The sequence below is a fragment of the Microcebus murinus genome, chromosome 7 (genome assembly GCF_040939455.1).
Source record: "Microcebus murinus isolate Inina chromosome 7, M.murinus_Inina_mat1.0, whole genome shotgun sequence".
NCBI classification, from domain to species: domain Eukaryota; kingdom Metazoa; phylum Chordata; class Mammalia; order Primates; family Cheirogaleidae; genus Microcebus; species Microcebus murinus.
The window spans coordinates 29,338,394-29,352,147 of NC_134110.1; the positions used below are offsets into that span (position 1 = coordinate 29,338,394).

At 55.9% G+C, this 13,754-nt stretch overlaps 1 protein-coding gene across 1 annotated transcript in view; it reads left to right on the forward strand.

Moving 5' to 3' along the window:
* The first annotated feature begins 10,148 nt into the window (after nucleotides 1-10,148).
* KCNK9 (potassium two pore domain channel subfamily K member 9) overlaps nucleotides 10,149-13,754 on the forward strand; it is a 65,471-nt gene continuing 61,865 nt past the window's right edge. Inside the window, exon 1 of the mRNA XM_012735949.3 lies at nucleotides 10,149-11,533. Coding sequence (XP_012591403.2) covers nucleotides 10,759-11,533 — 775 coding nt within the window. The 5' untranslated portion in view covers nucleotides 10,149-10,758. The remainder of the gene's footprint in view (nucleotides 11,534-13,754) is intronic.

Here is a 13,754-nt window from a genome sequence, read left to right on the forward strand (position 1 = left end):
AACATACACCAACTCTTTCACACAACAAGATGTTCTATTTTTTTTCCATAATTATTCCTCCTTGTTCCAAAAAGATGATACCTGTAGAATTCTTTTATTTTCCTCCTCTCCTCTCTCCCTCAAGGATGAGATCTTTGGAAAGTCTTTAGCTTTCCCTTTGCCTCAACTCCTAGAAATCGCTGAGCTCTGAATTTTACGAAGAGCCTATCATTAGAATTTTTCCTTCCAGTCCAACCTTCTATTTCAGGAGCCCTTACTTAGCACTTATACTGCACAGTCTAAGACAGGTCTATCCTTATTCATTTCAATTTAATTTATCCACATATCAAGGTCTGCTGCTCACCACTGTGTCTTTCCCTTTTCATCTCTCTCCATTCTGTGGACTCTGTTCTGTCTCATTTGTTCTCAGGCCTGAGTCTTCCCTTGAGTCCTTTCCTCAAATGGGGGATGCGGGTGACATGCAAGCATTCGGGCAACACCCCTCAAATATCTTTCATTTGCCTTCCCAGGTGAGTGGGAGCTTGTCTGGTCCCAGGACTCTGGGCCAAGGTCTTTGCTCGGTGGGAGGTCAGACTGCAGTCCCCATGTGATGTGCTGCAACCATGAAGTGGGATCAGAAGGGATACAGGTCATTTATGGGCAGAAGCTTTTGAAACCATTGCCACATTTGTCATGTTCCCTTTCCCTACCAGGGGAAGCCTAGCCTGGGTCTGGTAGGTACCTCAATCAGCAGAGCCACTTGTTGGCTCACATGAGCAAGAAATACATCTTTGCTGTTTTAAGCCACTTATTTTTAATTTTTAAAAAAACTTTTGTTACTGTTGCATAATCTATCCCATCCTGTTTCTCTAGGTGTAATTGTTCTCCTCCTGTCTGGCTCTGGGCCCCCTTGGATGCTATAATTTTTGTTTCTCAGCTCTTGGGGTCTCAGGTCTGACTGCTGAATGCCCCTGGGTTAAGATGCTGAGATGCAATTGAACTCATGAGAGAGAAATCCATTAGGCAGGATGTCTGTGAGAGAAAATGGGGAGGGAGCTGGGAGAGGCTGGGAGAGGCATCACACCATGATATAGGTCTGGCCCCAATTGAAAAGAGAGAAGGAAGGAAGGACAAAGGGAGCCCTGGTCCCCAGAGCCTGGCCTTGAATCCTTTTCCTGCACCCTTTCCATGATGCCAGAGGCGAAGGCAGAGCCGCAGCTGAGGTTGACTGTGGGTCAGTGCGGCCAAGGATGGGCTATGCAAGCGGGGATGTGGATGCATTTGGGGCTGAATGGTGGGCGACACTGCTGATGACAGATCAGACCATGGCCACGATGGTGGTGACATGAACATATGCCTCAGTCTGCAATGGGAGCTCCTAGAGGGTAGGAACTGTGCTCACCCGACCTTTGCACCCTCTGGGAACTGGCCAAGCAGATGCTAAACAGATGTTTTTGTCAGGAAAGAATGAACAGATGGATCTTTGTTCTGGTTGTGAGGCTCTCTGGTTCTAAGGTCTAGTCTGGGAGAGGTAGGACTCTGGGATGGAACTCCAGGGAGGCATCTACCTGAACCAGAGTCAGAGGAACGTCGTCTCGGTTAAGCCCTCCCCACCATCTCTCCCATCTGTCTGAACTCGCTCAGGCCCCCTCTTCCCACCATTTCCCTGTCTTTCCCCCCTTCTCTCTGATGCCCCAGTTCTCCTGCTGCCACCTCTGCCCTGCTGGGTTTCAAATCCCTGGGAATATTGCATGGGAGTCATGGGGGACACATTAGGAGAAGCAACAGAGCCTGCTAGAGAGTGAGGTTCAAGGCTAAAGACAGAGATAAACATGGCCAGCTCACATTCATCAGTGCTCACCTGTGCCAGGAGCTCTGCTAAGAGGAAAACGTACACCCCATCCCCATTTCACAGGTTAAGAAACCAAGACTCAGGCTGGCAAAGTGACTGGCCCATGGTCAGACAGCCAGTGTACAGTGGAGCCAGGATTCCAGCCCAGGACATCTGACTCAATGCCCACCTGTCTGTCTGCATAGCCCCTGCCTCAAGGCCAGAGACTGTGCTAGTACGGTACATGGTTAACTTTAAGGATTTCCATCCACCTTCTGCCACCCAGCCTGATTAGCAAGGAGCCTTCATTATACCCACTCTGCAAGGACAGGGTCTGAGGCTCAGAGTTCAAGGTCTTTACCCAGGAAATCTGGGTGCCTGGGCCAAGATCTGAGCCAAGTCTGCCAGAGTATGCAGACTGAGTTCTTGGCCATTGTCACCTACCTCTTTGCAAAGGTGTTACTTTGAGCCACCCCCATCTTGTAAGCATATCACTCCTGAAATGCCATTCCCAACTCTGGGAGACCAGCCTGAGACCTCCTTAAGTTCTAAGAAGTGGCACCTCCCCTGACCTCCTGCTCAGGAAGTTCTTCTAGCCCTTTCTGAGTACCTCCTGGGCTGTGTCAGAGCTGGCCAGGTCCAGAGAAGACAAGGCTTGCCTGGGGAGGTTGACCATGTGGGGCATAGGCAGGGCCTGGGCTGGCTGTGTGGACTTCTGCTCTCCAATACATCCTGAAGCAGCCCTGTGGCCTTGGGCAGAGCCCTGAGCCAGAGCCATGAACCTCTGCCTGGTCCCACCCTTGGCTGCACGGTGAGTGAGTGTTCAAACACGAGAGCACAACTGTGACATTCTTAGCATATGCTGGCTGGGGATGGGGGGTGTGTGGTCTTGGGCTCAGAGGGAGCTTCTTAGCTCCACTGGCCAGTGGACATTACTGTCCCTAGTTTCTTTCTAGGGCCTCTTCTGGCATCCTCCCAGAACCCTCTTGAACATCCATTGCCTTTGTATTGAACCTGACTTGTAAGGGAGGGTCTTAAGTCAGCATCAGTTGACTTTAGGGTATGAAAGTCAGTGTTAAGATTTAGGGTCATTCTTTGTTTTCTTGTATTTCTACTCTACTTTTTCTGATTTTATGCAAAAAGTATTAACTTTGCAGTCAAAAATAAATAAAAAGGTTAAGATGATTTCAAAATAAGAGTCAGTAACTCAACCTGCCACCATTAAAGAGATTTCAGGCTTTGGGGTGGGGATTGGGGAGGGATTTGGAGAATTGGGGCCCTTCCTGGTGTTTAGAGGTCACATTGTGTCCACCAGGCCTGTCCGGGGCACAGGAGCCAGTACCAGAAGCTGCTGCAGAGACTTCGCCAAACTCACCCCTGGCAGCCTGTGGTCCCTGTGAGTGGACCCTGACACTGTGGAGGTGGTCAGGGTGGCAAGGACGCCATCTTGACCTCTGGGAGGCTGGTGACATGAGCTGTGTACACTGTGACCCCCACGCATTCACAGTCATCAGCCTTGGGGTCATTATTGCTTTAATTGGCCACCCATTTCTTGAAGCTTTTTCCCCTCCATAATCAGAAATACTGGCAGAGTGTTTCCCAGGCCCCAGTTCCTGTGCTGCAGATGCCAGCAGGGTGTGACACAGAGACCCTGCACCCACCCGGAGGTGTCCCACACCTCAGCTTCCTCCATGCGAGGCACAGAGTCGATTTCTGCGACTGCTCAAGGAAAGTCTGCGCTCCTTCCCTGGTCTTCAGGAACCTGTGTGATCTGGCTCTGCCTCCGTCCTCCTCAGGGCCACGCAATCCTGACCTCTGATCTCGTCCTGTGCCAGCTGTTCCTGGTTGCCCACATCCCAGCCACATCCAGCTGCTTGCTCTTCTGCCCTCAGGGCCTTGGCATCAGCTGTCCTCTCTGCCTGGATGCCCTTCCTTGGGGTCCACAGAAGCCATGCAAGACTCAGTTCCAACATCATCTTCTTGGGGATGCTTCCCTGACCATCACATCCAAAAGACCTCCCACCATCACTGCCTTCTGTCTTGTCACCTCCGTGCAATCATCCCCTCCAGCCTCACCCTGCTGGGCAACTCTCCCACTGGAATGTCCACTCCATGGGAGAAGGAACTTGGTTGGTGTTGCCACCTGGTCCCCACTACCCCTCATAGGTACCAGAGGCAAGTATGGGATTGCTGAGCTGCTTTGGGCTCCCTGGGGAACCTCAGGAAACCTGGGAGGTGGACCATGTCCTGGTTATGCCAACTATTAGCTCTGTGACTTTGGACACATCCCTGGACTTCTCTGGGCCATAATCTCCTCATTCATCAGGTGAGGAAGAGGTGTAATTGCCAGCATGCCTTCCTGCCCCCGGGAGAGGACTTTCTACTATGTGCCGAACACGTCCTAGAGGCCTAATCTGTGTCAGCTCAATGCCCATAGTGACCTGAAAATTGGCCTGTTCTGCAGCCTGGGGACAATCGGGCTAAAGTCTCCTCTACTGGGAAGCCCACCAGCCCCCCAGCATGAGCTGATCTGGGCTCCCGCAGCCATGCCCCCCATGTGCTCCCATAGACCTCCACCTCCTGTCGTCTCCCACCTACCTTGTGTCACCAGCAGGTGAAGTCGGGAGCAGGGAGCAACTCAGAGGTAGAGAAAGCCTCCCTGAGGTGCCCATGAACTGCCAGAGGCCACCGGGAATCTGGTGCAAGGAATGTTACGGAGCCCCTGTCCTGTGCTGGGCACTGAGTTGGGTGCTGGAGACACAGATGGATCAAACACAGGCCCTGTCCTTAGGACGTGCAGGCCTAGCGCAGGGGACAGTAAGTAACAGTGGTGCGAGTGCCTGGGTTATTTGCAATGGGGAACTCTTTGGAACTGGGCTCTGACCCAGTCCGGGTGTCTAGAAAAGCCTCCTGGGGGAGATGCCAGTGGAACAGGGCACAGAAAGGCCTTTGGAGACTTCTGGAAGCACCCAGCCCTCTCTTCCCTTTCTCTGGGAGTTGACGGCACCCATAATGATACACACGACACACACCTGTGAGTCCCCGAAATAGCAGCAGTGTGTATAGGGACGCCACGTCACGCTGCGAAATTGCTGCCACCTCGGCTGCGTTTGCAAAAATACCTTCTGCCACACAAAGGTGAAAATGGCAGAGGCGAGAACCAGGCTTCTGAAAAGGAAAAATATTTAAACACCTTCCACAGGGATCTGTAAACTCTCGGCACGGGCACAACTAATGCTCCATGTGATGGGGCTAAAGTTAGCTCCCGCCAGGGAGGGAGCCGGCTGTGTAGTAGCGTCTCCACCGCAAGCATGTGGCGGCTGGCACCACTCCCCGGCTGCGGGCAGTGAGGTGCAGAGAGGAGGGCATTGTGCCCTCTACGCTTGGTAAGAGACTCAACATTGACTGCGCGCCCACTGGGCGCCCGGGCCTCTGCCAGAGGCGCTCGGGCCTCGGATTGCTCCACTCCACCCTGACGGGGACCAGCTCTTTCCCCTGGTTCTGCTGGCAAGGAAAGAGGCACAGAGTTGGCCCCTCACTTGCCCAAGGTCACACAGGGAGAAGATGACAACTCCAGGATTTGGAACCAAGCCTGACTGGGAAGCCAGGCTCACCCCACAGTCTGGGTGGTCTTTGGGGCTCCTCTGGGGAAAACTGATGCTTCTGGCAATGGAGAACTTGGTCACACTGGGGATCCGCTAGTGCCATGGAGAGAGACCCAGGTTCCAATCCCAGCCTGGGCCCGACTCTGTGCTGCATACTGTGCCACAGTTGCTGTCTGATCACCTCAACAGCCCAAGGAGGTAACCCCATCTCATCCCCAAGGGCAAGACCAGGAAACTTGATTGGGTTACTTTCCTGGGTCTCGCAGTTAGTGAGTTCTTGATATATTGTTATTTTTGTTTGTTTTTAATAGCAGAAAATATTTATTTTTAATCAATTTATTTTTTATCTTTATTTTTAACCAATTTATTTTTTATCTTTATTTTTAAGAAGACAGAAGAACTGGGTCCAACACATGTCCCTTTACTGTGAATGTCTAATTATTTGGGGCACTGGATGGTGGGGAGGTGACCAAGAAGAGAAAGGTGACTAATGCTATTTTCTGGCCACTAGTATCCCTACTGTCCCCACATCCATTTCATTAATCAAAGGAACAGATGCCCGGCAGCCTCTGCTCTGTGCCAAGCCCCAGGGCACCCGAGAGTGGAACTGAGGACAAGTGGGGACAGGGATGTCCTCCCTGCTGCTCAGGAGTTCCAGCTCCTCCGGTCACAGTGGCAGCCTGTGGGTGCAGCATAGCTGCCCTCTCACCCCGTCTGCTTGGCTTCAGAATAGTAGGGTGTCCCTGGGGTATCAGCCCTGCCTCTCGGGCCTGGGTTAATGAGACTCTCACGATAGACACAGGGTTCACACCTGCTGCAGCCCTCTTGGGAACTGTCAGCTGGAGAAGCCGCTGCCAATTGTCCGATTGATCCTGGGAGCACTGTGGGCTCCATGCGGAAGGCGATGCAGCTATTTCTGGATCAGGGTGGAGACAGGCAGTGGCTCAGGCCGCGTTAAGAATCCTGAAATCCACTAATCAGATTTCCTCTAATAAAGCAAGGATGTATGTGTGCACGGAGCATCGGGGGCATCCTTGGCCTAAGTGAGGAGGGGCTTGAAGGAGGGGTTGGCTTTTTCCCCATTCGCTCTGTGACCTTGAGTCCAAGAGGGACTTGCTTATCATCCATTAAGATGAAGTTCCTGTCCTTGAAGGCCTTCTAACTCTGGAGCAGATCAGATCTGCTCTGTGCCCCGATTCTGCCTCTCTTCCAGGTCCTGCAAGGCTGCGAGTGTGAACATCCAGGTGCCTTTGCCCACGAGGCCACCCTTGGAGATCCACCGCACCCAGAGAAGTTTGGGGTGTGGAAATCCCCAGAAAGACCCACCAGGGCTTGGCATCTAAGTGGGGGACCCCAGCCAGTGTGGGCTCATGTCCCCATGTCACCTGGAGGTCTGACAACTCAAAGGTCACATCACCTTAGCCAGGCCCAGCCTCAGTTTCCCTCTTCTATCGCTGGCTTTGCCTTTTGTGTCATAAAAACTCTAGCCATTTTCCTACATCTCTTCCCTCTGGAGCCCACATCCTTAGACACTGAGCCCTGGGGACTTATCTAGGCATCTTTTGGATTCAATCAGGGAGCCAATGAAATAAGTATTGAACACCCACTGTGTACCAGGGGCTGGGCCACCCCTTCCTTTCCCACCAGGTCTTCTTGACACCACGCTGGCCCGGGCCCCTATTGCCTGTGCCTGGTGAAGAAGGACACAGCTGCCCCTACAGAGGCAGAGCCTCCCAAAGGCAGGCTCCATGGTCAAGTGAGTTTGGGAAACACTGCTCAAGTACTCATGTCCAGGAGTCATGATGCTGGTTAATGGACCAAAGGCTCTGAGAAGTCCTGACTTGTCCACTGTTTAACCTGGTGTTCCCCAAACGGTGTGACCATAAGACACACTTGTTTTCATCCTAAAGTGCTTTTCTTTGGAATCTGTTACTGCTGGAGGTCTAAGGCAGAGATCTGCCATCAACTGTGGACATACCACTAGCTTTGAGAAATCTGCTAGGAGTAGAGGGAGGAACATGTACTTCTGGCAATGGGGCCCTGAGTAAGGGCAGACTCGTCCCCACTCCTCACTGTCATTTAGGGCCACCAGAATTGGAAGGTGGTGCCTCACCTTTCCTATATGTAAAATGGGTATGATGATTCTGCACCCACTATCTATTTTCATAGATGTAGGTATTAAAGTGACAAAACATTAAAGGTACCCACGGGGTCAGGATGTTTTGGCAGCAGCAGACAGCTCTGGCTTCTTCCCAGTACATAAAACCTGCCCTGGCCCAGGGCTGACAGATGTGGCAATGGTGGCAGCTGGGCATCAGCCTGTCCCAGAGCACTGTGCATCCTGCCTGCAGGGCGGCAAAATCTGTTTTCACATGGAGTGATGTGGCTGCAGCACTGGCCTGGAAGTCGGGTCTTCCCTTACTCACGTGGGGCCAGGATAAACCGATCTGATGGGCCTCTCTGGGCAGACAGGGGGCTGCAGGCTCGCCCACTGTGTGTAAAGAATGGAGCAAACACGTAGGCAGTGGGTAGAGTTATAGAGCCTTGGTGTTCTTTATTAACCAATAAGATGATACATGTTTTTACTAAAGAAGAAAGTGAGGCCCAGGGACCGGTCGTGGAGGGGTGTGGACAGGCTGTGAGCGCGGGGGGCAGATGCGTGTTCCAGATCAGCATTATTGTGTGATCCTGGGCACATGACCCTAGATGGCTGGACGTTTTCCCAGCTGTAAAAGAAGGGGTTTGGAGTAATTCATCTCTGAGGTCCCTTCCAGCACTCACACGCAGCCATTGCATTTTCCTGAAAGGCTGCATGTAAATACGAGCTCCATAAACCAAATAAAAGTGCAGATAGCTGGGGCTCCGTTGCGCGGCGCGTCCCATCCCCCGTTGCTGCCTGCGCGCCTCCCCCCCCCACCCCCCCGCCCCGACTGCCCTGCGCGGGGCTGGCGCAACCTGCCGACCTGTGGTCGGAGTCCAGTGCCCCCTGGTGGCGCCGAGGCGGGCAGGCCGCTTCCGGACCGAGCTGAGGCCCGACGGCTGACTCAGGGGTGGCGCCGCTGCCAGGGCGGCTGGAGGCCTGACTGGGGTTCCGTCGTGGGCTGAGCCACCGCGCAATTAATTACCAGCTGCTGGGAATCCTTGTCGCCCGCTCGCGGTGACTCACTCGGCAGCCAGGCTCACTTGCCGAGCGTGGGGGCCTCGGTTTCCAAAACGAATTCTGGGGAGAGTGCCTGCCCAGGGTGGAGCTCCCCACTTGGGTGCCCAAGGGCGCCCGCAGCCCCAGCAGAGACTGCCCAGATGTAGCGCCCCGCGCGGGCTCCCCTTCCCCCAGGGCCACCCAGGAGCCTTCAAAGCGGGTGGAGAACGTCCCAGCTGGGGAGCCTCCGTGGGGCATAGGGGTCTCAGACCCCCTGCATCCTGAATCCCTGCAGAGAGCTCTAGTGTGGCTCAAAGGAGTGGCCCAGAGGGGACGGGGCTCCTGGAGCCCTAGAGCTGCCTGATGGTTGGGTCTACCCTTAATCTCCTCGGCCAGCCTCTAAGACCCCACCTCTTAGCCTCTTAACTCTCCACCTGGCCGGCCACTCTTTCCCCAAGTCTCCATCCCTTCCTTGGCTGGGGCTGGGAGAGGGCGCCCGGGGTCTCCCTGGCTTGGGTCTATGGTTCGGAGCGCCACTGCCCAAGGGGGGCATTTAGGGGACGGTGGTCCAGGGAAAGCCCTTTGACGAACTAAAGGAAGGGAGAGAGGGAGGAGGGATGTGGGAGGGAGAAAGGGAGGGGGGAAAAGGAGGCCGCAGTGGGTAGGAGATAAGCCTGGACAGGCCTCCTCTCTGGATACACCCCTGGCCCTAGCCTCGTCTTCCTTTCCCAGGCTGGTCCGGAGAGAGATCACTGCGTGGCTTGGGGAGGGGAAGGGCTGCGTCCCGGGCGCAACCTGTTCCTGGGTATGGGGAACCAAGAAGTGTTTTTCAGAAAAGCAACAGAGAGAGTACTGGGTAGGGAGGATGAGACGTCCTCATCTGTGCTCCTGACTCCAAGAGTGGCGGCCAGGCTATTCTCAGCGCTCTAGTGGGGAAAGAGCTAAGGCTGGTAGGTGCTAGGCCACCCTGGGGACGCCACTCTTTGGGGCTGATGCGCTGGAGACCCCAGCACTCCATGAGGCAGTGTCCCTGGCCAGTGACATGCTCCTGCGCCAGGTGTCTGGCCAGAGTGGGAGTGGGGACAGCGTGCACCGCAGCCGCCGCGCTCCCGGGTACCCACCGCAGCTTCCTCTTCTGCCCCCGACTCTCTGCCCGATCTCTCCTCACCCTTAAGCTGCCACTCTGCCATCTCGGGCTGAATCCTGTTTCCCTCTCCCAACACTGAGTCCCTCTAACTCTCTGCCCTACACGGCTGGGTGCGCTCTAGGGGAGCGGGGCTAGAAGGACCGCAGCAGCTTCGTTTATCTTCCCATTCCCCGCCAAAACCGGCCTGTGGCTCCGCCCCCCCCCATCTGGCTAAACCCAAACCTTGAATCGCCCCCGCCCCCGCCCCCGCCCGGGCGTCTCAGGCCGCCACTGCCCGGCTCCCTCCCTGTGCGCCTTGCGCTGCGCTTGGTCTGCAGCAGGAGCTGCCACAACAGCCTCGCCAGCTGGCTGGAGACCAGACGGGAGGTGGCGCGCCCTGGAGGCTGCAAGAGGGAGGGAGGGAGGCCCGGCCCCCGCTCCCCAGGCCCTCCCGCCCGAGCGGGACTGCCAAGCGCACATACACACACGCACACGCACACACATTCGGGCTCCCTCCGGCGCGCACGCACGTAGCGCCCTGGGCAGACCAGCTCGGCGGCCGCCTCCTCGGACGCCCAGACGCCAGAGCTCTCAGACTCGGAGCAGGTCGTGCACCCGCTCCAGCCTTGCAGTTCCGCAAGACCAGCGGGACTCTTCTCACCGCCGCGCTCATCATCCTCGGAGGAACGGACTTGCTGACAGCCCTCGCGCTGTCCCCGGGCCGCCCCTGCGGCCGCTCCACCGCGGTCCCTGCCGTCCCGGGGCCGCATCTCTCTCCAGTGCCTTGAGGGTTGAGCCAAGCAAACTTCGCGGACCTGCAGACGCCCGGCAGGGACCTCGCTGCGCCCCCCTGCACCTGGGTGGGCGCAGGGCGCTCGGACCTTCGGGTATCGGGCTGCCTCATCCGCGGCACCTGCTCGCCCCACTCCCTGCTTGCACGAGACTCTAGAGACACTGCCACTTCGCAAACTTTTCCTCCCCACCACCGAGCGGGTGCGAGGAGAGGAAAAAGGGTAAGGAGGTCCCGCTAGGCGCGCGCAGACCTAAGTGTTCCTCGTTGGGCACCACTGCCGGAAAGATGGAGCCCACGGAAAGCCTGCCCTCGGGGCCGCCCGCCGGCCGCGCTCTAGAGTGCGTTCCCGCTTCTGCATTTCCCGCGGAAATAAGCGAAGAGGAGAGGGCAGAGGAGGCCGACCAGTACCCCGAGGAGCCGCCCTGCATGGCCGTAGAAAGTGCGACGGGCTGCCTTGCCCGGGTCTGGCGCAGGGTGTCCGGGTTCCAGGAGAACTGGCCCCGGCGCTCGAGCAGCCTCATGTGCCTGTCCGGTTCCCCAGGGGAGCGCGGGCCCGCACCTCCCCAGGCCGGCGAGCAGCCTCCGGGTAGCGGTGGCTCTGGCAGCCCCAGCGGAGGGGAACCCCCTGTGGCTCCTCAGTCGCCGCCGAATCCCTGCTGCTGCTGCTGCCACAGCCGCTTTCGACTTGGAGGTGGCTTCGGAGCGCTGCGGTGGGACAGCTTGCTCCGGGCTCGGTCTTCCGGACGGCTCCCCCGCGCCCTCGCCTTGCTGGCGGCCATGAAGAGGCAGAACGTGCGGACTGTGTCCCTCATCCTCTGCACCTTTACCTACCTGCTGGTGGGCGCCGCCGTCTTCGATGCCCTCGAGTCGGACCACGAGATGCGCGAGGAGGAGAAACTCAAAGCCGAGGAGATCCGGATCAGGGGCAAGTACAACATCACCAGCGAAGACTACCGGCAGCTGGAGCTGGTGATCCTGCAGTCCGAGCCGCACCGCGCTGGCGTCCAGTGGAAATTCGCCGGCTCCTTCTACTTTGCCATCACTGTCATCACCACCATAGGTAAGGGCTGGGTGCGCCGCCGGCTCCTGGTGCCTGGGCAGGAGTCCAGGGAGGTGGCAGAGCGCGCCATGCGCGCGGGTCTGGGTGCGGAGCTTCAAAAGTTAAACGTAGCCCCTCGCAGGGGACCTCCCGTAGCGCCCCTTCCTCTGTGGGGAGCCCCCGCCTCACCCATGGCTTGGAGCCTCACCCTTCTGGGACCCTACCCAGGCTCTCCATCGCGCTAGTGTCTGGGCCGGGCTCGCGAGCCCTGAGCAAGTGTGCCGGAGCCGGGAGGGCGGAGGCGCCACTTTTGCGAAGAGAGTGGAGCGCTAAGAATAATCCCATAGCAGACACCCACCCACCCACCGCCCCGGTGCGGGCTGGGCTGCGCCGGTTCCAAGCCTTACACTTACTACCTCTCTGGGAGTTGGAGAGGGCTGGCCCGGCACCAGATGCTCTTCCAAAAGGGACTCAAGTGGCAGGGGAGTGCTCCTGGGGTGTGGGAGACACTGGCTCTCTCCAGGTTTCCCTGAGCCCAGATTTCACCTCTCTTCCTTCCTGGCTACTTTTTGTGGAGTTTCAGAGCTTGGACTTGCCAGGCCCCTGGGAAGGGAGAGTTTGCTCTCTGCTGCTTGGGGTGGGGGGGGGCATTGTGGTGAAATGCTCTAGAATTGAAGTCCAGGGTGGGGGCAGGGCAGAACCGGCCCACCCCTAGACTGTGACAGTGAGCGAGGCAAGTCTGGATATTGCTCAAAAAACCTGAGAAGTTTAGCCCCAGTCCCTGGAGAGGGTCCAGTTGGTACACCACAGGGCTGCCTGTAGGTCCAATGCCCAAGGGCACCGTTCACTGAGCAGTCTCTGGAGAGTCCCTAGGACACTAAGGTCGGGTTTGGGAGAACTCACAGATATCATACCTTGAGACTCATGGGAACTAGAGCAGGTTCCTTCATGCCAGTGGATGTGATGGATGCCCTGTTTGGCAGGAGGCAGGGTGGTGTCTTTGTGGTTTGCCACTTGTCCCAGAACTGCAGGCTGCCTCCCCAGAGCCATCTCCTTGGACCTTTCAGGGCCAGTGTGTTAGCTCAGGGATGGTCTCTTTCCTGCACCCCTCCTGTGCCTAAGAATAGCCCCCTCCTTCCCACCCTTCTCCGGGCGCTCCTGCGATCCTGCCTCAGTCCATGGACCCCCCTGCTCTAATTTGCCTCTTGATGTTTTCCTTTGTATGGAAGCTCTGCACACTGGAAACAGGATTTCTCAGTGCCATATGCAACAGGAAGCGCCAGCACAGGACGGCCTGTCTTTCCTTCTTGGTTGAAAAGACTTTTTAGAGAGTCATCTTGTTTTAAATGTTTAATTCATGGGTGCAGGTTTTCATGATTTGTAAAAGAATTTATCCTTCTGTTGTAGACAAAATCAGCTTTGCCTCTGCTTGCCCCATGCCCTTTGCCCAGCACCCAAAGCACAGACGAGTCCTTCCCTCCCCAGCGTCTGAGAGGGCCAGTTGGTCATTGCCGTCACCTCTGTCTTTAAACTGTGGCAGTGGCACGCAGATGCACAGGGCAATGATTCCAGGGGACAGAGACCTGTTGGCTAGAGAGCCAGAGAGCAAGAAATATGCCTCTGAAACTGACCACCATGGAGAGGGAAAAAAAGCTCCTGACCCCCTAAGCATGCCTTTATCAATAAACATGCCTTTATTGATCTGGATGGCAGGCAGGTGACATTAGCCAGTGTGCTGGCTTCCAGTAGTAAAATAAGCACATAAAAATGTGTGCCTGCTCCCAAGAGTAGAACTACAACATTGAGGAAAGGACTGGAGTTAAAAGCAAACCCAGAAATGTTCTAGTTTTCCTTAGGAAATATGTTGTTGAGACTGATGAAGTTTTTATTGAGATTGTTTTCATTATGGATTCTGATTTGGTAATTCTGGTTATATGCTTCTAATGATTAAAACTCCGAAGAGAAGTCGTCAAGGAAGGTGCAGCTAAATGGAGGAGGCTGTCTCAGCTGGGGTTGGGGTGGCAGTGGGATTCGCATCAGTACAGAACCAGAGGGCATCTGAGGAATGTGCTGGTTTTCTCACTTGCTTTATTGGGTTTTCAACTGATTTTCTGGAAAAGAGATTGAAATTGTGTGTGTGTGTGAGTGTGTGTATGTGTGCGCATGAAGAAAAAAGTGTTCTAACACAGCTGCCCAGTAGCAGAAAGACACTGAACTTGGAGCCCACAGACCTGGCTTGGAA